Source organism: Benincasa hispida, chromosome 3 (genome assembly GCF_009727055.1).
Source record: "Benincasa hispida cultivar B227 chromosome 3, ASM972705v1, whole genome shotgun sequence".
In the NCBI taxonomy this organism is placed as follows: Eukaryota; Viridiplantae; Streptophyta; class Magnoliopsida; order Cucurbitales; family Cucurbitaceae; genus Benincasa; species Benincasa hispida.
Genome location: NC_052351.1, coordinates 72,485,142 through 72,495,233, shown reverse-complemented (window position 1 = coordinate 72,495,233; position 10,092 = coordinate 72,485,142). Strand labels below are relative to the sequence as shown.

At 38.4% G+C, this 10,092-nt stretch overlaps 1 protein-coding gene across 1 annotated transcript; it reads right to left on the bottom strand.

Annotated features, from left to right (window-relative positions):
- Nucleotides 1–1,710: 1,710 nt before the first annotated feature.
- LOC120073705 lies at nt 1,711–6,386 on the bottom strand. Its single transcript, XM_039026504.1, has 7 exons — nt 6,332–6,386; nt 6,082–6,232; nt 5,755–5,992; nt 5,496–5,597; nt 3,046–3,171; nt 2,361–2,527; nt 1,711–1,864 (listed from the first exon to the last, which is right to left on the bottom strand). The coding sequence occupies exons 1-7, from the start codon at nt 6,384–6,386 to the stop codon at nt 1,711–1,713; spliced, it is 993 nt and encodes a 330-aa protein (XP_038882432.1).
- Nucleotides 6,387–10,092: the final 3,706 nt, after the last annotated feature.

Below are 10,092 nucleotides of genomic sequence, written 5' to 3'. Positions count from 1 at the left end.
TTTGATGAAGAGACGCTGAACAAGAAGCTTGATGGTGGCGGCATGGCTGGTTCACGAACGGAGGGCGACAACTTGGCGTTGGAGATAGGGTTGTGCGAACTAAAAAGAAAACTCAGGAGTAGGGTTGGCAAAATTTCGGGCGGGGAATCTCCAGTTTGATCGGGGATGGGGTCAAAGTAGGGAAATTTTTCGGGGCCCATCTGGGGACGGAGAGGGAACGGGGACGGTATCTCCGCCCCGACCCCGACCTCGACTCCTACCCCGATTAATCCCCAATCTCGATTTGATATATTTATATTTTTAATATTTTATCAATAAATATTTATAATATATAAAATAACTTATTTATATGTATGTTTATAATGTATAGACTTATAGTATTGTGGAGCCCAATATTAAATATCCAAATTCTAAATCTAAGCCCAAAAGTCAAGTCCAAATTTTAAATAAAATTTTAATTAAAAAAATAGGGAATCCCCGCGGAAAATTAGTAGGGGAATCCCCGTGGGAAATGGGGAATGGGGCCTGTGGGACCCCGTTTCCCCAACGGGGGCGGGGATGGGGGAGAATTTCCCCCACGGGGCCGGGACGGAGGACGCCCCTTGGTCCGGCCCGACCCCGTTGCCAATCCTACTCAGGAGGGGTGTTCTCGTGCGTGTACAAAGGAAGAAGAGAAGAAACAAATATTTTTTTATAAAAAAAAACTCCCTTTTCATTAAATAAAACCCTAACCCTCTAAAATATAAATATAACGATTTTTTTCCCTTTCCTTCTTTCATTCCAAAATCTCTTCCCCTTTATTATTATTTCTATTTTTTCCCCTCTTTTTCTTTCCAAATTCCTTTCCTTTTTATATTCCAAATCCAAAATAAAATTTGTCCTTAACAAATAATCTTCTTCCAAAATAACTCAAAATTCTTAACTAATTAGGCTTAATTAAATTAAGCCCAATATCTCAAATATTTTTCAAAATTTTCCTCCAATATAATTTCAAATCTTCAACCACTTATATAAAAATTGAATTACCTTATTACAATAATCCATTTTAACCACAAACCAAATGTAACTCCAATTAACTCAAAATAATTAAATTAGAGCCAATTTAGCATATTACTCAAATCTTGAATTCCAATCTATCTAAACAATCCAAAGTAAATTAATGATAATTTACATGCTAAATCAGGGTTTTACATTCTTCTTCCCTTAAGAAACTTTCGTCCTCTAGAGTTCTAATTCTAAAAGAGCTCGGGATATTGCGATCTCATCTCGTTCCTATGTTGCTTCTTCAAACTGATGATTCTGCTAAAAAAACCTTTACCAACGTTATCTCTTTGTTGCACAAAACTTTTACTTCCTTGGCCAAGATTTGAATAGGCTTTTCTTCGTAACTCAGGTTCTCATTCAATTGTAAAGGCTCATAATCCACAATATGAGATGGATCCGTTATGTACACCTCAACATGAAAACATGAAAAACATCATGAACTGCAAAAAGAGATGGTGGCAAAGTCAGCCGATAAGCTACAGGACCGATCCGTTCCAGCATCTCAAATGGCTCAATGAACCGAGGGCTTAACTTACTTTTCCTGCCAGACTTCAACACTCTTTTCATAGGCATGACTTTCAAAAATACTTTATTACTTACCTTAAACTCCAAATCTTTACTCCTAACATTTTTATAACTCTTCTGCCTACTTTGAACTGTCAACATTCAGGCTCTAATCTTCTGTATTGCCTCACTAGTGATTTGCACCAATTTCGGACCCAACAATTTCCGTTGACCAACCTCGTCCCAATAAACAGGAGACCTACAATTCCTCTCATACAAGGCCTCAAATGGCACCATACCAATGGTAGCCTGGTAGCTGTTATTTTAAGCAAACTCCATCAAGTGTAAGTGGGAATCCAAACTCCTTGAAAATTTCAATGCACATGCACGTAACATATCCTCAAAGGTCTGATTCAAATGCTCAGTTGAACCATTCGTCTGTGGGTGAAAAGCTATACTAAAATCCAAATGAGTACCCAACACTGTCTGAATATTCTTCCAAAAGCTAAATGTAAAACGAGGGTCCCTATCAGACACGATGGACATAGGCACCCTGTGCAATCTCACCACTTCTTTCATATACAATTGTGCTTACATATTCATGGAATATGTAGACTTACCTGGAATAAAATGTGCTAGCTTACTGAGTCTGTCCACTATAACCTATATCACTATATGGCCTTTAGACGTTAGGCAAGCCCACGATAAAATTTGTGGACACATTCTTCCACTTCCATTCTAATACACTCAGGAGTTGTAACAAGCCGGCTGGCTTCTGTCTCATGGCTTTAACCTATTGGCACACTAAATACTTATTGACAGACTCAACAATTTCCCTTTTCATATCATTCCACCAGTAGCATTGTTTCAGGTCTTGATACATCTTGGTGCTGTCAGGATGTATCGAAAATGGAGAGCTATAAGCTTCTATCGATATTTCATTCTTATTGCCATTGTTTGCAGGTACACATAACTGTCCCTGGTACAAAAGACCATGATCTTGGGATACCAAAAACTCACTATCCCGCCTTAGCTCCACCTGACGAAAACTCTCAACAAGGTACGAATCACCCTATTGAGCATCAATAATCCTCTATCTCAAAGTCGGTTGTACCGTGAACTATGCCAATTGTGCGGTAACTTCTCCTACAGCTACTGTAATATTAGCCCGCTCAAAATCATTGAGTAAAGGTGTCTGTTTGGTTATCAAAGCTGTTGAATGAGCTATCTTCCTACTGAGAACGTCTGCTACTACGTTCGCCTTACCTAGATGATACAGTATCTCACAGTTAAAGTCATTCACTAATTCCAACCATCTATGCTATCTCATGTGAAGGAACTCATTTCAAAGAGAACCTATGAGCTGAAGCAAGATCGTTCTAAATTCATTATGACAGAATTACAAGCATTCACAAATATACATACAAGTTATGCATTTCAAAAAAAAAAAATTACGGCATGCTTTCATAAACTAAAAAAAAGGAACAAGAGACTCACCTTTGAAGAACTTATCATCTGTTTATCTCTCGCTCTCACTTGGATCAGCACCTTTCGCTGCCATTGCAACACCAAGCCAACCGTCAACCCAAATTTCTCGTTGTCGCTCCACAAACGAACAGTCTTCTACAAAAACACGCAATAACTTGGACACCACCACTCAGTGACCTTGGTATTCTCGTAGTGAGAATCGAAGAGGTGTGGGCTCTATTGGATTTGATAGAGGGAAGGAGGAGACAATGATCGTATTCAATGACCAAGCAAGTGGGAGAGGTTTGTGTCTATCGTATAGACTTGTGCTTGATCGTTTAGTAAAAGGTATACGATCATTTAGGTAATGTGGCTTGATCGTTTACACGATTGTCTAGTGAATCTCGCTCGGGGGAGCGATCACTTAGTTAAAGCTATACGATCGTTTAGGTAGATGTGCGTGTACACGATCATTTAGGAAACAATTTAAGGCTGTCACGTAGGCTCTTGTGATCTAAACGATAGGCAGTGAACAACTTATGAAGCGATACTTCAATTCTTTTCCAAAATGAAAACATTTTTCGTTTTATCCTTTCAGTTATGAAAACTGAATGCACCCTCCCACTTTCACGCACGGCTATGGAGAAAACCACCAACAATTATCTCATAATTGTTTTAAATATAAATAAATATAATAACTAACTTATCATATTATATTTATAACCTATAGTTTGAATATCACATTATATGCAACATTTAAACCATGGTCATTTTCTCCTTTACTCGATATAAATCATATTTATATCCATTTTCCTCCAATTAATGTATCTCATACATCATGTCAATTATATCATATATAACTGAACCAGTTTAATCATATCATATATAATCAAACTCCCTCTTGTCAATTTGAACACTTCAAACTAACCCAAAAACTGATTCTCAACTTGAATTCATTAAGTTGGCAAGGGAACCTTATGGACCTGTAGCTTGAAGCTCCAACAGTACGTGAATAGCTAACTAAATTCTTTAGCCACAAAATCCACCATCTATTAACTACTGGGCATTCCACTAAAGACCGATAGCTTCACTCTTCTCACCATAGATATATTTCTGTGTCCATTGAATATAACCAGTCAACAGTACGATAATCCTTCACAGATGCTCGTAAGTACAGTTGGACCAATTTACTGTTTTGCCCCTGTAGTTACATCTAACTTCTTAAGTACCACTGATCCCTCTAATGAACAATATCTCATAGTTCTATTATGAGTGGATACCTCTCAGGCCATGAGAAGATGTGTGGCGCTACATCGTTCAAGCCCTAGAATCAGCCCTTAAGGGAGCAATCTATCTACTTACCCCTACTATGGAGAAAAAGTGAATTCCATCTTGTGTAGCTGAGTTCTCAGCTCCCAAATCAGACGAATCCCTAAAGTGATAGGTTTGAGTCGGCAATATGGCCACTCGTACCCATGCAAATCAAAGGACTGCCCTCAAAGGCAGAAGTTCCTAACTCACATAGGATTAAGGTCATCTTGCCTATGATCATCCTAGTGAAGTGAAGTCTCTATCATAAATCGCGTTATATAACGAGACTATACACTTCTTAGTCCAGTCTTATACAAACTCCTTTATATAAGACACCTTCACTTGTATATCTCCACATGAATGATCAGAATCAGACCATCTGTAGCACGTCACAAACTTGTAACTATCTACAAAGCGGGTCACATCCGTAGTGTCACTAGAGGTTTCCCTCTTATATCCATATACTACAAACCATTTTGGTTATCACTTAAGGCATGATCCACTTGTATGTCTCCATATACATGTTTAAGTTACAACGACAACCAGAGATCTTAGTTTATTGGTTTGTGGTAAAGCAAATAAAACACCTAATGTTTCATAGACAATAGTGAAGAAAATATCTCATATTATTACATCACATGTGTTTGTTCAATACAGTGTTTACAAAGTACAGGACCCAACGAGAGTTTAGGGCATCAACACCAACATCATGTTTAACTCCTTCTGAGTGAAGAAGTACTTTAGGTTCTTATAGCTGTGAAGATCTGTATTTTCTCCCCATACATATAGTGTCTCTAAATTTTCAAAGCAAAAACCGTCGCTGTTGATTCCAAGTCATGTGTCGGATAGTTCCGTCCATGATTCTTTAGCTGGCGGGAGGCATAAACAATCACTTTACCATTTTGCATAAGCACACATCCCAGCCTTTTCTTCGAGGCATCACTGTAAATCACAAAACTACTTGATTCATCTAGCACTGTAAGAATTGGGGTAGTAACAAGTATCTATTTAAGGTCCTGAAAATTCTCCTTACATACTCTACCCTAGACAAAAGGGGTTCTCTTTTTAGTCAATTGGGTCAAGGTTCCATTTTTTGTCAACTCCAGCTATACAAGAGAAATCTTTAACAATCATCGATAATAACCAGCTAACCCTAGAAAATTGCATACCTCACTAACTGTAATAGGCCGAGACCAACTAGTAACCGCTTTAATCTTTACTGGATCCACTGAAACTCCATCTCTAGACACCACATGGCCTAGAAAAGTCACCTACTTCAACCAAAACTCACATTTGAAAACCTTATAATATAGCTTGTTCGACCTTATGGTATCCAAGACTTTACGTAAATGCTCTTCATACTCTGCCTCCATCTTAGAATAAACCAAGATATCATCAATAAAAACTATAAAAAAAGTGTCTAGGAACTGGATCCAGGAATACTGCAGGAGCATTTGTCAATCCAAACGACATTACAATAAACTCGTAATGTCCATATCTAGAGCGAAATGTAGTCTTAGGAATATCACTATTTTTAATCCTCAACTGGTGATAGCCTGAGCGTAAATCAATCTTGGAAAACACTGTGGCACCTTGTGATTGATCAAACAAATCATCGATTCTAGGGAGAGGATACTTATTCTTAATAGTCACTTTGTTCAGTTCTCTGTAATTTGTACATAAATGTAACGAGCCATCCTTCTTCTTTATGTACAATACTAGTGCATCCCATGGAACACACTCGGTTGTATGAACCCTTTATCAAGAAATTCTTGCAATTGGACCTTAAATTGTTTCAATTCGACTAGAGCCATTCTATATGAAGCCTTAGATATAGGAATGGTTTCTAGCTCCAACTCAATCGCAAAATGAATCTCCCTAGGTGGTAGCAGACCTAGAAGTTCCTCTAGAGACACATAAAAGTATTGTCTCAAAATTGGTTCTGAGGTTAAGGCAACCTCGGTTTCTCTAGTGTCAATAACACTAGCCAAGATACCCTAGGTACCTTGGTTAAGCAACCTCTTGGCCTTCACAACTGAAATTATCTTGGGCAAGACCATGGTCCCGACCCCTTTGAACCTAAAACTAACTTCCATAGAAGGGTTAAAAATCACCTCCTTACGAGAATAGTCTAGGTTGCGATGGTTGACAGCCAACTAATCCATGCCTAGTATCACATCAAAGTCACAGGGTACGGTTTGCTATTTCTAACTACATGTTTTTATCTTTTCATTTGCTATCATAATTTCTCCAGATGGAGTAGAAACTGATAAGACATAATTCAAAGGCACTAGAGCTAAGATGGTATGCTTTTCTTGTATTAAAGTATAGGACACTTTCGCTTATATGTCTCCACATGAATGATTAGGATTAGACCATCTGTAGCATGTCACAACACTTGTAACTATCTACAAAGCGGGTCGCATCCGTAGTGTCACCAGGATAAGGTTTCCCTACTATATCCATATACTACATACCATTTTGTTTATCACTTAAGGCATGATCCACTTGTATGTCTCCACATACATGCTTAAGTTACAACGACAACCAGGGATCTTAGTTTATTGGTTTGTGGTAAATGCAAATAAAACATCTCATGTTTCATAGACAATAGTGAAGAAAATATCCCATATTATTACATCACAAGCGTTTGTTCATATTGAAGGATCTCATATCTAAGAGTTACATGAGCGTGTTCGGATCGTTCCGATCTCACCGTGACCGAAATACATATAATACATTCAAACATACAGTTATGCAAAAACAAGTAATTATCGGCATGCTAAGAACAAGATAAATAACAAGGGAGAGAGTTCCATACCAGTTGAAGACGTTCTTCACACTTCGAAACTCCAATGCAGCGGAAACCCTCCACGCGATCTACCAGTGCCTAGCAGCAGTGTCAACAAAAGCAGCACGAACAACCGCAAACACGAACACCGTGGGGACGACACCACCACTAAAGAGCCCCGGGTATTCTCGGAGTGAAAACCCAAAGGGTGGTCTTTGTTGAATTTTTTAGACAAAGGAGGAAACGCGAATCGTGTAGCCGATCAGCAAGTGGGAGGGAAGAGAACGCTATTGCATAGCAGAAATACTTTTCGTATAGAAGGAGCTACACGATCATGTAGGATTTACTGAACGATCGTTTAGGAAAAGGTACACGATCCTTTAGTAAAACCGGCACACTATACAATCATTTAGAAAAGCTATCCGATCGTGTAGGAAATAGCGTGTGATCATTTAGGCGCGAGGAGCTATCGTATATTCTCTCGAAATGCTTAAGCGATTGTTTTGCTTTCTACTAATGCGTGCTCTCTCAATCTTTTGGGCGATTGAACGATGGACGACGATTGAACGTTCACCTAAAAAATGAAACGATTTCATTTTTTATTTCATCGGTTACAATAACCGACTCATTCCCAATAACCCACGTCCAAATGTGAAAATTGGCTTAATTATCATATAATTAACCAATTAATTAATTAATTAATATAATCATATTATATTTTTATCCTATGGTTTGATATCACATATCTACTATAATATTTTCTCTTCTACTTGATATAAATCATATTTATATCTAATTTCCTCCAAAATAATGTATCTCATACATTTAGCCAATTATATCATATATAATTAACCAGTCCAATTATATCATATATAATCAAACTTCCTCTTGTCAATTTGAACATTTCAAGTTAACCCAAATACTGATTCTCGACTTTATCCATGTTTATTGGTTTGTGGTAAAGTAAATAAAACAAGTAACTAAGCAAAAAATCAAAATGTGAAGTAAATATCATATATTAACAACACAAGCGTTTGTATAAACTGATTACAAATTACAGGACATGAGACTTTAAGGGCATCAACCCTAACAATCTCCCACTTGTCCTAAAGTGAAGTAGGGTGTACAATAAACTAATACAAAATAATAAACTAGGGCATAAAAGCCTAGTACAAGAAAATCTCCCACTTGCCCTAGTCCAGCCGCATGCGATCCTGTAGACTCATGCTTCGTAGGTGACCCTCAAAAACTGTAGCCATGAGAGCCTTCGTAAACGGGTCAGCAACATTAAAATGGTCTGGGTTAGACTAATCTGTCTCATCTTCTCAACCTCTTGAGGTGTCTTAGAACACATTTCTTAGACAAAGTGACTCCATGCTTGAACAGCAGTAGGCCCCTCCTGGAGTCCTACATCAAGTACTTAAGTAACAACTTGTCAATGTACGATGCCTGAGATGGTGCTAGCACTTTGTTCTTACGATCCCGAAAGATTTGTATCCCTAGAACAAACCGAGCCTCTACCAAATCTTTCATTTGGAATTGGGTCGCTAGCCAGTTCTTAACTGCAGTTAGTAGACCTACATCATTCCCAATGTGTAGGATATCGTCTACGTACAACACTAAGAAGACTACTAAAGCATTGATGATCTTTTTGTAGACACAAGGTTCATCAACGATGCCATTCCGGTCAACATCCTCCATTGCCTTCTTATAACACAACGAATCCTCAATGTCACCATCTGCTACCATAGCAAGGATTTTTGTGAAACCCAGATAGCGAACGAGTGGGTTCGCAACCCTCCCACTACGTCGAGGTTCCCTCAACTCTTGAGGTGGAATCGACCTACTAGATGAACTCCCATCAACAACTCTTGCTGATGTAGCAGGCTCTTCAATAACTCTTGTTGAAGTTTCAATAGTTTCATTGGAAAGCTCACGCAACACGATTTTGCTTCGTGGACTGTGCTCCCTTATATGATCCTCCTCCAGGAAAGTAGCGTTCATTAAAACAAACACCCTATTTTTCGTCGGATCATAAAAATAACCCCCTCGTGAACCTTTGGGGTAGCCTACAAAGAGGCATAACCTCGACCGTGGTTCCAACTTCTTAGGATTAACCTCAAGCACATATGCAAGGCAACCTCAAATGTAGAAGTGACGTAAACTAGCTTTACGCCCATTCCACTACTCCAGAGGTGTTCTTGCAACACTCTTGGAAGGAACACAGTTGAGTATATATACTACAATCTCCACTGCGAAACCCTAAAACGAGTCCGGTAAGGAAACGTAACTCATCATCAAGCGAACCATGTCTAACAAGGTCTTATTTCTGCTTTCCGCTACACCATTCTACTAAGGTGTACCCGACGTTGAGAGTTGGAAAATGATTCCATGTTCTATCAAATAGTCCTGGAATGTCGAGTCCAAAAACTCTCCACCTCGATCGATCAAAGTGTTTTAATCCGTCTATCTAATGCGTTTTCAACTGCAGCTTTGAAGTCTTTGAACTTTTCAAAGGATTCAGACTTCCATGGCATAAGATAAACATACCTATACCTTGAGTAATCATCAGTAAAACTAATAAAATACTCATAGCCGCCTTAGGCTCACACATTCAGAGGACCACAAAGGTCAGAATGTACTAACTCAAGAAGCTCATTGGCTCTATAACCTTTTCCAGTAAAAGGTCATTTAGTTATCTTACCCTTGAGGCAAGATTCGCACACTGGTAAAGAATTTTCTTCTAACTCACTTAGAAGTCCATTCTTCACCAATCTCTCGATCCTATTGAGATTGATGTGCCCTAAACGAAGATGCCAAGGTTGGGCATTTTCTTTTGGACAAATTCTTTGACGTTTTGATTGAGTTACGACATTTCTGAACAATTCAGTATTATGGAAAGAATTAATGGCTAACGACCTTAGCACATATAAATTCGATTTCAGATTTGCTGTGTAAATAAAAATACCATCTTT

Bases quoted from the DNA above. Each gene is read 5' to 3' on its own strand.
- LOC120073705 (XM_039026504.1), bottom strand. From the start codon at position 6,386: ATGGTCTTGCCCAAGATAATTTCAGTTGTGAAGGCCAAGAGGTTGCTT. The intron at 6,233-6,331 runs GTACCTAGGGTA...ATGTGTCTCTAG, and splicing joins CAAGAGGTTGCTTAACCAAG to AGGAACTTCTAGGTCTGCTA. The intron at 1,865-2,360 runs GTATTTAGTGTG...TTAAAATAACAG, and splicing joins ATTGTTGAGTCTGTCAATAA to CTACCAGGCTACCATTGGTA.